The 14,594-nt window shown below is 35.7% G+C and overlaps 1 protein-coding gene across 1 annotated transcript in view; it reads left to right on the forward strand.

The window, feature by feature from the left end:
* The window catches only part of LOC122841297, a 33,889-nt gene extending 24,213 nt beyond the window's left edge, over positions 1 to 9,676 (forward strand). Inside the window, exons 4-5 of the mRNA XM_044134501.1 lie at positions 4,901 to 8,024; positions 9,130 to 9,676. Coding sequence (XP_043990436.1) covers positions 4,901 to 8,020 — 3,120 coding nt within the window. The 3' untranslated portion in view covers positions 8,021 to 8,024; positions 9,130 to 9,676. The remainder of the gene's footprint in view (positions 1 to 4,900; positions 8,025 to 9,129) is intronic.
* The last annotated feature ends 4,918 nt before the right edge of the window (positions 9,677 to 14,594 follow it).

The raw sequence follows: 14,594 nt of genomic DNA on the forward strand, positions 1-14,594 counted from the left end.
AAGAAAAATTAGAAGAAAATGGAAAAAGGATAAATGAGACAAAATAACACACAGAAAAAAAAGAGTGAAAATTGGTAGGGTGGATGAAAAGACAACATAAGTTTAGAAAAAAGATAATTCAAAGAAAGTAGAAAGACACAATTCTGGATACAATAAAAGAGTCACCAGGGCAGAGGGTGAACAAGGACATGAACAAAGATAATCACAAAGTAGTATTTAATAGTATTAGCAGCATTGTTATTGTTCTAATGCATCATGCTTTGTTACCCAGGTGACAACTGGTTAATTGTAGCTCCTCTAGTTTTGAAGATGACTCATTGTTTCGAGTTGTTCATTCCCTTTGATCAAATTACATGACCCAACTTCATTAATTGGCAACTTAAAACACTTTACTTGTTTATTGAAAGTATTATTATTTCAGTTTTGTACTCAAATTCCTAACATTTCAGTACAACACTTACATCTTGACTGGCAGTATTTTCTGTAGGTTCCACAAATAATGGAACAACATATAGCTGAATTTAAATCAGAATTCTCTGAACATTATATAGGTCAATTTTGCAGCTTTTTTGACATCCAAATTGTCTTAGATCAGCTATTGCACAACCTCTAAATCCTGTATTTTCCAAATAAGGAGTTGTGAATACTATTTGATTCAGAACTTGTCATGTTCTTTTATCTTTATATCCAGATCTGGCGACCTTATGTCAATGTAAACTTGTCTAAAGTCCAAAAAGTTGTGAAACAGCTTTTTCTCCCTTTCATTTAAGAATCTAATTTATGCAGCGTGTTGACAAAAGTTTTGATAAACTAATAAATAAAAGTTATCAAATTACTTTTGATTGTGTATTCGGCAATTAATTTAAAACTACTGATGAGTAAAATCAACATGTAATGTAAAGAATGCAATTTAAATATAGATCAATGTAAAAACCAGTGCATTCAGTAAAGGTTATTCCCTTTTGAATTTTAAAAATTGAAGGTGAAAAAATGGTTAGAATAATTTGAAAACTTGGCCAATAATTTTCTAAAATGTGTAGAGCTGTACCGAGAAGTCTGTTAAAATATTTACCAAGAACATGGATTATTATCCAGTAATATTCGACTGCAATTAATCCATACAAAAAGTATGCATAGATTTACACCCACCTTAACTTGGGCTTTATTGTTTGAAGAGACTTAAGAATCACATCAAAGTTTTTCTGATATTTTAATATTTGCATTTAGAGAATATATGTCACTATTAAGATATTACATAAGTTACTTTACTGCCATGAGAGGTGTGGTTGGACCTGGCTCTCCTTTAAATACAGACGTCGAACTGATCTATGCACTTCACAAGAGGGAGAGTTCGAGTTCAAGGTCAAGTTCACTTGCTTTGTGCTCAAAGACTTCAGATGAAGGTATTGCAAGATTATTAAATCATTTTTAATTTAATGGATGATTGCAAGTTGTTGTCAAGCTGTCATTGCCAGATGAACAAAATAGTGAGGTTATCTAAAATGCAATAAGAAAAGTTTCAAATCTCAGCACAGCCAAATATTTGCCTGTGCTAATTTACCTCTTCTCTCATTTCAGTGCTGTGAAGTGGCTTCTCTCATCACTTTTGTCAAACTGCACTTTCATAACAGAGGATCCTCTTACTGGGCTCTGAGCCAGTCCATCTACTGGTAAAATCATTTACTTTGCCATTTTTTCTTACATATTCTAGGTCCAGCAAAGTGCTATGTAAATCATTTAAATCAGTTATTCACACAGAGCTTGCCATTGCCTTTTTCCACTCTGTATAGAATATATGTTATCTATTGCCATGCATACATTTTAAGATTTGTTTTTTCAGGGATGGGGCAGTAGCATTTGCTAAAAGACTTACAATATTCAAGGCAAAGCAACAAACCACAAATCGTGACTGAAAGACAACCATCCCTGTAAAAATGTAATCTTTATATTTTCTTGAACATATTACATTTATATTTGCTGTTATTAAACTATAACCTCCTGATTTACTAATCATTTATGACTCATTTTGTCAGTTTCTCTCTGTAAGAAAGGCATCTTCAACATCCTATAAAATGTTAACACATGCTCACAATAAGATGAAGTTTCACTGTTACTTTGTGTTGTCAGTTTTTTTCTTCTATGAAATATTAGCCAGCAAAGAGAAAGCATTTCTTTAAAGAAATTATTATCTCTGCATCAAAGTTTCACAGCAACATTTTATTACTGAGTTAGCAGAATAAATGCCATGGGCATCCCTTTGTCTCTCTACACCCAAACAAACATGAGTTCACTCTTGTGCCATAGCTCCTAAAAGTTTAAATTCAGCCAGAAAGTGGAAACAATAAATCACTTTTGAATGATCTTGTGAAAGTTTGATCTTGATCTCTGTTGTGGGTTTTTCTGTTATAAAAAGGAGGTGTCAACGATTTTGTCCGTGTGTGTGAGGCTTGTCTAACAATAGAAAACATTTTTTTCAGTATGTGAGCCCTTATTCTCATCAGAATTTATGCTATTGTTCATTTTTTATTTAGTATTGCTTCATCATGTGAAGAAACGTTCTGCACTAACTCACAAACTGATCTATCCCGTCCTGCCATGCAAAGAAAAAAAATCGTTTTTCTATTGATAATATAAAACAGATTTTTCTTTTCATAAAAATAAAAAAATAACCTGAACCCACTTTAATCAGCATTTACAAAGCAGGTGTGGTATGAAATTAAACAATTGCAGTTATTTATTTAATAGGACAAAGCTGTGTATGAGAAAATTATTTATTTCCTTTCTGATTCAAATGAATTTAATATCAGTTTAAAAATAATAAAAACCAATAGTAGTTTATGTAATGAATTATTTAGTTAGTTTAGAAAAAGTACATTATAACACAAAAAAGTGTATTTTTTGTCATAATCTGTGCTAGTTGTAATTATAAGACTTCTCATCAGAATTTGATGAGTTTCTCTATGTTATTACCAGTAAGATAAAAGAAAACGTAATTGGACTCTGAGGAAGAGTCTTCAAAAATGTTTTTTAAACCCTTCAAAGGCCAAATGCCAGGATGTCAGAGACAGTATCAAATTAATCAAAGTATATCATGAATAGTTTTTGCACAAAACCAGTATACAAATGTAATTTGTGATCTAACAGTTGTTTTTTTTCTTGTTATCTTTCAGGTGGACACCTGTTGCACAAGCTGACTGTTGCGTAAGTTGAAAATACATTTTTAAAAATGGGAAACGTACCATCAGAAGCGAACATGGGTGACAGGCTCAGGTGCTACAAGTGTAACAGAGTCTTGCCTCCATGTTGGTCATTTGATAATTTAAGAAAAGATGTCATCCATGGATATCATGTGTACGTGTTCAATGGAGGGGAATACTACAGACAAGTTAGCGCTCATAATCAATACCAGTGTCCAGATTGCTTTTATAAGCCGATCAGAGATGCAGAACGCAGAAGGGAAGAAGAAGAGAAAAGAAAAAGAGAGGAGGAGAGAAGAAGACAAGAAGAACAACAAAGGGAAGAAGAGGAGAGAAAGAAAGAGGAGTTGAGTCAAAGAATATCAGAATCAAAGGAACGAGCCAAAGAGCAGTATGAGAAACAACAGAGAAGTAGACAAGAGCAGCAGTCCACGCGTAATGTTCTGATTGGGCACATGGATGAATTTGAAGCTGATTATACATCTTACAAGGGTAAAGATGAGCTTCTAGAAATCCTCTCTCTGAAATGTAACATAGAAGCTTCTGATCTCACTCTCACTTCTCCAAAAGCCGATCTGCTGGGTAAGATCCTCTCAGCTCTGGACACACTCCTGTTTGATGAATGGATAAATGATCCCCCAACTGGCAGTACCCTGCAGCACGCTCAAGTGTACATCACAGAGCTGTGTGCACTGTCTGTAGAGATACCAGAAGAGGTCTCTCGAGAAAATATCTCCAATCATGTGCAGTTCTTAGTTGGGTCCTTCAGCCAATTAGCATGCAATATTTCTGAGAGTCTTGAGTTGACCCAAGCCTTGTATCTTACTCTGATGTGCTACATCGGTGAGAAGGACAAATCTGATGCTGATGCAGTCATTATAGCAAAGAAATGGGCCAAGGAAGAGCTAACTATGGAGCAGCTTTTTCCTATTGAGTTCCTGAGCATCCTCATTACATCAATGCATGGTACAGTTGGCAAAGCCTCTACATTTATCTTAAAAATGGAAATTCAATGTCTGAAACTTCTAATGTCGACTCTTGTCAATCTGAATGGTAAAGAGAACCACTGTGCATCAACTGCGATGATCCTTGAACTTGTAGAAATAGACCAATGGACACCAATGGAGGCAGTGAATCTGCTCAAAGCACTCTCATTAAAATGCACTGATGATGTTTCAGTAGCAAAAGTCCTAAAGTTGATCGAGGTTTATGACATATCACCAAGCTGGTCGGATGATTCTGGACACTCTCTTATTCAGGCTCTTGACAATGCTAATTCAGAAAGATTCTATCAGGATTTCCACATGATTCTCAAAAAAGAGGGATGAAAGACAGTCTAGGAGCAGCTCTAGCAAACATAAAATGTCACAGAAGTTGGATGACTCCGATGATTAATGAGATAAAAGCAGTAATCACTGGTGTTTTCCAGTTTTCAGAAAAATGCTCCAAAAGGGATCTATAAAATTTGAAAGTTTTTGATACAAATAATTTACAGAACTGTCTGTCTCAGCTCTGCAAAGCAGTTTTGATGCAAAGAGTTGGTGGCCCACAGTGAAACACATGGTGCAGTGGTGTGTGCTGGTGCTAACCGGGAAGACAAACATACCACAACTGGTTTCTTCTGGAAGATCCATGTGTCGTCCTGAGCACAATTCTATATGGGAAACAAAATGGACATTATGCTCTGACAATAACAGAATGAGGTTTCTGAGATGAATTTACGTGAGGAGCTGTTTTCTGAGTACTGTGAGACTCTTCATGATATTTACAAGAAAACTGATGGAGATGATAGAAAAGTTATTGTTGCCATCATGAATGAGTTCTGGGGGATCTGGCTGCAAATTAAATCAGAAGACATTGAGCACCAGAAGAAAAGTGAACTTCAGCAAAGTCTAAAGAAGGATTTATCTATGGCAAGACAAGAGTCTTCATCTCAAACGTCCCCATGTTCAAGCATTTATCACTACATCAATTTTGGAAACATTTTCTTGGATGATAAAAAATGGGAAAATAGTGCCAGGCTGTTTGATAAAGCTATGAATCAAGATAAAAGTTGGGCAGCCATCGCTTTTTACAGTCATGCATACTGCACTATTAAAATGTCAAAGGGAGACTACCTGACTCAAGCCAAAGAAGATCTACAAAAGGCACAAGAGTCCCTCAAGTATCTGAGTGGAGAATGCCTTGTCTGTTTGCAGTTCATTAAAATGGCCTCTGTGGACTCAGGCAAAGGTGAACCATCCAGCCTTGAAAAACAGATGACATCCAAGTGCAGCATGTACAGGTTCTTTGATAAAAACATCACTGAGGCCATCCAAAAGATTGAAGAAATCAAAGAAAGGGGGAGGGATGCAATAGCCAAAAAATCCCCTGTTTTCTCCTTGGTGTCGGATGCTGATGAAGCTCTCCAGTTAGAAGCTGATAACCTCTACAGTCGCGGTCTAAAATATGTATTTTCTGTTGAGGAAAAGCCTCGTTTCTGCTGGGAGGGACTGGTGGTTTTCTTGCTTGGAGTTTTGCAGATTGTTGCTGGAGCACTGCTCACTGTTTTTACAGTCGGTACCTTGGCTCAAATCGGAATGGGTCTCATTTCAGAAGGAATATCTGACTGCATTGAAGGTATTACAGCGATGGTGACAGGAGAGTTCAGCTGGAAAGAATGGGCTATCGAAAAAGCCATTTCCATCGGTGTTTCTCTTATATCATTTGGAGTTGGAAAAATCATTTCGAAGGGATTCAAGGCTGCCAAAACAGCGATCAAAGCCATAGGTAAAAAACTGAAGTCATTGCCAAAGTTTCTCTCCAAACAGGCAAAAATGAGTTTAAGCAGCGTCACAAAGACAAACATGAAAAATGCTTTAAAACATACAGTAAAAACGATTGCTGAGGAAACACTGTTCTACGGACTGGAGAAAGCGGAAGAGAAAATACTTGACGAAATATTAAAAGGCATCAAAAACGAGGTAACAAAGGGAATTGTTAAAGATGTGAAAATCAACCTGGAAAAAGAACCCCTGGCTACATTGGTGGATAATGTGATACTGTTAAATCTTCTAAATAAAGACCAACTGCGCCACATCCTGGAAGACAAAGACAGAAAGAAAGACCTCCTTTCCATTTACAAACAGTTGGGGAATTCTGCTCTGCAACCATTATATGCAGACCTTAGTTGGCAGAACAACCTTAATTCATCAATCATCAAAGTGCTTGACAGCGCAACAGAAGGCACAAAAGGAAAAACCCGTATAATTTTGACAGCTATTCAAACTACCCACCATGTTATTCTTGTAGGAGATGCCATTGGTGAAGTACTCACACTCTCCCGCAAGTTTTTCTCAAACTTTGAGAACGAGCTGAACACTTTTATCAAAGAGAAACCTATGAAAGTGAAGCGAAATGAGCTAACTTTCTCAGAATCTGACATGCTGAAAATATTCAAACAAGACTTGGCTGAAACCCTCAGCACTTCGCTGGCTGATGCCTTGGTAGAGGTGTTTTATCAGAAGTTTTTCAGTCACCTTGTTTCTCGTGCACAGAACGAAGCACATGAGGCCATCAGGCGACATGTCAAATCCGGCTTAAAGAGTGAGAGGACAGATGAAAAACTTAAAGCTGGGCAACTCAACAACTACATAGTAAATATGCCAGTAAATCCAAATGCGAAACTTTCAGCTAATGCTGGTCAACTCACAAGATCACATGCTGAAAATATCAAGAATAACAAAGCTGCGGGTACTATTCTTGATATCAAAGTCCTGTCTGAAGCCACTGGTACTAGAGTTGTTATTCTTACAGAAAACAAGCATGGAAAACTCACCAAAATGCAGGAAGTTAGTCCAAGCACCATATCTGCCAGTGAAACAGTGACTTTGATCTACAGGCCAAAGAGCACCCAAAACCCTAATGGTCATTATGATGTGTTCATCGACAATAAGGCAGTGAGCATAGACAGCAAACAAAAGAGTTCTCTGTTCTATGCTATGGCAAGAGGCATGAAACCAAAAGCCAGTGATTCAGAGATTGCTTCTGAGGCAAACCGCCTGAGATCTGTGGAGGCCAGCATGCTCCTCAAACAACCAGGGCAATGGGAGCCTTTTATGAAGCACAAAGAGTTAATGGAAACAATCAGAGGAGGAGACTGGTACATGGCAGAGGCAGGTAGACCAGAAAGATTTATAAAGGAAAATAAAACCCTGCTGCAGAAAATTACTGGAAAGATTGAACAATACAAAGGATATATGAAAAAAACAGCTATTCCAGCAGTAGAAAAAGCCGTCAATGCAAATCACCAGCCTTCAAACAGTACCATAGTGGAAGCTAACAAACTGAACCAGAAGAGCAAATTGGCTGTGGCAATGTTGCAAGCGAGAAAATATCAGTCTGACTCAGATACCAGCAAAACTTCTGGTATGGAGAAACAAGAAAGCCAAAAGCTACCAACTGATCGCAACCTTAAAGATGTAGTTGATGATATATCTTCTCCAGAGCCAAAAGCTTTAAAATCATGCTTAGCTACCATGATAAGCAAAGATGACGTTGTTGGAACCTTTAAACTGATGACATTCAGTGCGATGTTCAGATGCCAGCTGACTGACACCGTGAATGTTCGAGACAAGAAGAAGAGTAAAACCCGGGTTGCCATGTTTGAGAAGAGTTTTCAAGAAAACAGTACACAGATGGTGCAGGAATGGTACAGCCGGCTTCAAGGCAAGGGTGTCATGACAAATGACCATCAAACAACAATCACACAGTGGATCAACACCCAGGGCTACAAGGATAAAAATGATCCACACAGGAAACAGGTGTCCAGCCTCCTGTCATGAAGAGGTAAGAATATTTTTTATGTCCTTTCAAACAATCATTTGCTCACAAAAAAAGATTAAACTAGAAATTTAGAGTAAAAGAGGCATTTATAATTCTGAATTGATATAATTTTCATGTTTTTTTATACTGTGGGTGGAAGAGACACAAACTTTTTGTAAATCATTTACTGTTAATTTCTGTAGTCTTTTACGTTATTCTTTTACATTGTTGCACTATGACATTTTCTGAAACTCCCTTTGAAATAAACTTCTAGAAAACTCATTACATTTCCCTGGTCAATAAACATAAAAATAAATATCAAAATGAAACATATAGATTGTTATTGCTCCATCTATCAAGTGTAAAAAAAACACAAAAAAACGTATTTTCTATATAATAATCATTTAAATTTATGACGTAGTTAAAATGTTATGCTTGATGGCTGTTTTTGTTGAGTTTGTGGTACAGTTTAATTTGTACATTTTGAGAACTGTTAAGATTGAACATAGTTAAAATCCCTGACTGTTTTAACACTGTCAATGGAACTGCTAAATAGTTCACTATTATGATAAGAAGCATTAGTACTACTATGATTGTTGTTCACTCTATTTACTTACAACAGCAGAGCTTAATTGGCACCACAAATTGGCTCTGGAATCAACCAACATACCAAAGTACAGGTGTAAATGTTGTGTTGTTTCAAAAGTTAAAATAAAGTGCAGCAGCCTACAGGGAAGAGCGTTACCATTTTTTAAAAATTGAGTCTCAAAATTCCCATCTTAAAGTGAAAGTGGATGTCAAATAAAGACGACTAGAGACTTCTTTTGAGTTTTATGAAATACACTGTTCAGACTACTAAACAGTTATATGCAGAATAAGCCAATAAATCCATGTGAAATAAAGAGCATCACCGCAAAGTGGCACAGTGTGAACAACAAACTATTTCACAAGTGTTATTTATCTGGTGACCTACCAATGATAAATCATCTATTTCAGAAAAGCAATATTTCAATAATATTTAATGACTGCTATTAATATGTATTTGGCTGAACAATTAGATGTTTATATGAACATTCATATCATGTATCACCTAACTGACCAAAGTGTTGTTGTTTTTTTTCCTGCATAGTGAAAACTCTGGATGATGCTGGTTAACGAGAAGAATCAAAACTACACATCACTTCCATCTGCGTGATGATCAAAGAGAGACTTTGATTATTGGCAATATTATACTGTCAAACAAATTCTAAAGCAAATTTGGATTATTTTTAATTCAGGTCTTTTGCAGATGTTCCTTTTGTCTGATTTCAACAATAGTAAAGTTTTTATCAATTTTTGTTTACTTTCTTTCAAGTTTCTCTTTGTTGTCTCTTAGGAAGTTAGATTAAGCCAAGCCAAACAATTTGGCTGTAATATTACTCGAGCTGAATAATGTACTTTCGGAGATTTTCTGAAGTTAATAGTGAAATATCATTTTTGCCCACTAGAGATTTGTTTCCATAGAATAAAAAGTAAAAATTCATCTGATTTTACTTTTCAAAATATTCACATCTTATTGTTTTATTTTATTGACTTTATACAACTGAATTTTAGCAACTACTGAATTTTAACAAAATCTGATTGTGAAAATGGTAAGAAATCTAAATATATAAATTAGACATGATGCTTAGATAACGTTATCCATTTTGTTTCTTTTTTGTCTAAACATCTGCTTCAAATATTCAGATTTATTTTTTGGATCAGTTTGCAGAATGTTTTGAGTATTTTGTTTATGGTGGCGGTAATGACATTAAATCACTGATTATATTTTAGTCACGTACTATAATGGAAATATATTTTAATTTCTTTTGTCATTGTTTCATTATGAAATTTTAAAGCTTGTTTTTACTGAATTTAAGAAAACATTTAATACATTGAGGCTATAAACTGAGTATGGTGATTTATACATGTTATGCTTTGTGCACCATAATTTGCACATTTAATAAATAATTCACAATGATATGAGGATTAAAATGTCTCTGGAAAAGAAGCAGAGTTGTATAACTTACCAAGGATGATAAAGTCACATTTGAACCTCACATATATTGCTTATAAAGCCAAAATTAAGGGGCATTTCACATATTTTGTTGAAAACCGTTTTTTCTGCATTTTTTTTTTATGTTGTTTTAAAATGGGGGTTGTTAATCAAGTGATAAAGATGTTCAATGTTTTTCTTTAAAGTGATGACAGGAATCTTGGAAAAACAAAAGAGGTTGTTTGCATCTTATACAAATAAGATGTAAAGGAATTTGTTCTCAAGTCTGATATTGTCTTTTCAATGTTAATTTCTGATTGGATTGTGTGTGGTGTAATAAAAGTTTCATCCTTAAAACTGGCTTTCTCTCTCCAGCTGTTTTTGAATAATGTTACCTCCTTGATGAGTTTCTTACATAACCCAGTTAAAGACTGAAATGGAGGTAAAAAAAAAAATGATTTAAAAATCTGATTAACAATCTGAATTAACTGCCATAAATGTAGTTGAGTAAAAATAAGTGTTTCTAGTGATGATATTTTGATCAGCAATGCTACTTCACAAATAATACAGAATATCTGCCTTTTGGACCACATTAAACCAAAATTCCTTCCTTATGAAAATTTCTTTGGAGTTGCCACTTGGAACAATACAGAAAAATGGGTGCAGTTTAATTTAATCTGTGCCTGGCATAGCATATAGTTTTGGGTTTTATCACCCAATAAAATATATAAAATAATTTCCAAAGCTTAATCACAGTGAAATATAAATGAAATCTGCATCGAGAGCCTTTTAAAACAATATAAAACAAAACAAAGTATCACATGTTTGTTTATTTTAAATAAAATTGAGCAGATCAATTATCATAAAAAGAATAAATAGTGTATTTAAACTTTTAGCATATGCAGTTTTCCTTTTTAAACAAATAAACCGACGAGATTAACTCTCTTCTTAATTTAATAAATGACCTTTCTTATTCCAAAACATAACTGTGCAAATTCAAAGCTTATTCTGCTTTCCAAATGCGCTTTTTTCATGATTTTCTTAAGGTATTTTCTAAAACTGTTGCTTCTCAATGTGCTTGGTTACAACAGGAAGTGCACCATACCACAAAAAACACAAAGAAACACAAAGTGTCACTGTTTCACCAACAAACAAGCAGAGCATCTTAATCATTCACATTCTTTACCTCTTTTGTAAAGAAAATGTCAAAATTGAAAGTTATTTTATTCACATCTGTCTTATCTACTGCTATTATGAAACTTCATCTGACAAAAATATTTCTTAATTTCAAGAAGGACTGCATCACTTCTATCACTAAGTAGAACATGTCTGATAGTTGCAACTTAACTAGACAACGTAACGCTGTTCAACGTCAGTGTCAAACAGTTTTGTCCACAGCAAAGGATTCCCGTTACCCAATCTATCTCAGCTTATTGTCATCTTTCCATCTTTTGGATCTGAGACCGAACACAGAATCTACAAGCAAGAAAACTTAGCCTAGAAATCTGGAAATTTCATATTCTTCTGATCATCTTTGAATACACAACCTATCACGAAGAGCAAATAAATCCAAAGATAACTTGGTAGTATAAATCAAACTAGTCTGGTAATCCCAACAAACCGACCTCCAGAACCAGCATAGATAGTGTAGATTTTCTCACTCTGGGCTTTAAAATCAGTAACCAGAGACTTTCTGCAGTGGGCTACACGCAGTGTTTCCCAAACCTGGTCCTCAAGGCACACTGTCCTGCATGTTTTAGATATGTCCTTGCTTCAGTCCAGCTGATTTCAATTGATGACTGATTAACAGGCGTTTGTTGAATTGTAATAAGTTGAATCAGGCACATAAAAGCAGGGAAACCTCTAAAACATGTAGGACAGTGTGCCTTGAGGACCAGGGTTAAAAAACACTGGCAGGAATGGAGTTACAGCATTGATCACAGATCTCACAACAGAAGTAATTTGGAGCTCTAGTCCCCTCTTAAAAAATCATATTAAACATCCTTCACATATAGATGGAAGAGTTTAAAATTATTCCACTATGAGTGCAGTGGGATTATCAGCAGACATTTTGAGACCATCAGTTGTATGTGCAGTATGGGATAAGAACTTTGCACCCACTGATCTAGTTGGGAGTTCCTCATTTTTGTAACAAGAGGCGCATGTAAGTTTTTTAATCTAGAATTTTTTAATTCTGAGAAAGACAACAAACCCCAACAGAAAAGTCCAGTTATTTGATTTAATTTATCATTTTGTGTTCATGTATTCTTGTATTGTTCATACATTGTCTTCATGGTTATTGTTGCTGAATTAGTTTTACATTTTCCAGATTGATCTTTGGTCCAGTAGGGAATGTCTGGTGACCATAATGATCGTCACACAGTCAGTGGGCACCAGCCAGCATAGCTATGTGCTGGCTGGTGTGGTAAACCATACCTATTTCAGGTATGGTAAAAATAATTCTATTATTAAATAAGTCAGGTACGGTCTCATTACATGGTTGTTTGTCTGGTAGTTCTTTGCTAGAAAAACAAAGTAAACAGCCAAAATGCAGGAGTCTGAGAGACAAATTACTGGCAAGGGCAAAGATACAGAATAGGACAAAAAGTCCCCAAACAGGCTGGAGAAGATAAAGATCTTGATTCAGAGCTGGAGCTTGTTGTAACACTCTTCCTGGAATGTTCTTGGATTTATCAGTAGCCAGATGTCATGTTTGTGGTTTGATAGTGGTGGAGCTGAATGTTTGATAACAACATGCAGAGGCCTGTTTCACATAACGAGTACAGTGGATAAAGCTGGGATATTCTGGACATTCTGGCTGAATTAGGCCTTAACTTGGTTTTACAAAAACAGTAGCATAAAAGTTACTATGATTTATCTTGTGCAGCCTGCTAAAGACCAGGCTAACAGCCAGACTTAGTTAATCGTAATGCTTTGTCTGTTCAGCCACCATCAATCAGGAACTGACTTGTTTTACGTCAGTTTTGTCAAAGGAAACAAAGGATCTAATCAATCATTTAACAAGTAGCCTCAAAGGTGAGAAAATCAAAATGCTTTTCAATAAAATAAGGCAGCTGAAAAATTATGATGAGGAAACATTGAACAAATCATATAAAATAGTTTCACACGTGACAGACCTTATCAACAAACACAAACTCAAAAAACATAATGACATAAAAATGGCTAAACAACTCAACCACAGAGCAGAAATAGCTGATCTTCAGGAGGTCTTGGCAGTGTAATGCAATGCTGTTAATGTGACAGTTGCTGAAGAGAAGTGGTGGCCCAGAGCCACTCAGATGATAACCTGGTGCCTCTTGGCCTTGTCCAACACTGGGAAACTCCTGTAATTTGGGAACCGTGTGTTTAGGGGTGAAAAGGTAGATGTGGTGTCCAGCTCTTTGGTTTTGTGTCAAAGAGATGGGGCAGAATGGGAAAGCTTCTACACATCTACATTACTGTTGACACAAACACAAATAAAACTGATGATAGCAGTCAAAGAGAGTGCTACCAAAAAGACATTATCTAAGGAACTATTGAAACCTTCGCTGCTGATCATCTTTGCCAGATATTTGAGATGAAAGATGTGATCGCAGCTATCAGTGCATCATCATTGATGAAGTGGATTCTCTGCTGTTGGATCAGGGAGTGCAGCTCACCTACCTGTCCATGCATGCAATACACATACATATACATGTATGTTGATACACATACATAAATTAGTAAAATAATCACACACTCCTCACCCTTTTATCTCATGAAAATTAACTTTGATATCCTCACATTCTTTCGATCATTTTTAATACACAAACTATCAAAAAAAGCTAAGATCTACAATACTTAGAATTATAGTGGATTAGTATTGTAGATCAAAGAAACATCGAGTTTTTTCACTTTATGTGAAAAAACGTCACATCAAGTTCACATCTCTTTCATCTTTTCCTCTTTCAGTGGAAAAGATGAAAGAGGTGATTATAAGAGAAAATGGAGCACAAGAGTTTGTAGCAAAATCAGAAATGTGAACAAACATATTTCACAATTTGATAGGTCACAGTCTGAATAGTAAAAAGGAAAGAGGTTGAGCTAGCAAATGGTTTAGGTGACGTCCTGCAGTCAAGATAAGTTGATACCAAACATTAGTAGACATGATCTTGGAAGAAACAGTAATGGCAGTGATATGAGGGGGTTAACCAACTAAGAGCTGAACTTGAGAGAAAATCTGATAACAATGAGTGGAGCAAAATCACACAAATTCCTGTGGAGTGTTGTCTGAAGCCTCGGTGACAAGGGAAGTAAATTGTTCCAATATAATTAGAGGGCAAAACAGAAATAATAGCAAACAATGAGGAAAGAATGCAGTGTATTTAATGAAGAACCTTTTGGTCACTGCACTGACTGAAGCACACAGGAACAGAGCGTGAGAGTGAAAAACAGGAACTCTGCCTACATGTGGGTACATGTTCATTGTTTGAGATTTCAAGATTCTATGGAAACTGAGAAGATAAGATACGCTTTCACATGGCCCTTGTATAAATATAAACAACACATTCTTCTGTCCACAAGAACTGTTGGAACACATG

The sequence above is a fragment of the Gambusia affinis genome, linkage group LG12 (assembly GCF_019740435.1).
Source record: "Gambusia affinis linkage group LG12, SWU_Gaff_1.0, whole genome shotgun sequence".
Classification (NCBI taxonomy): Eukaryota; Metazoa; Chordata; class Actinopteri; order Cyprinodontiformes; family Poeciliidae; genus Gambusia; species Gambusia affinis.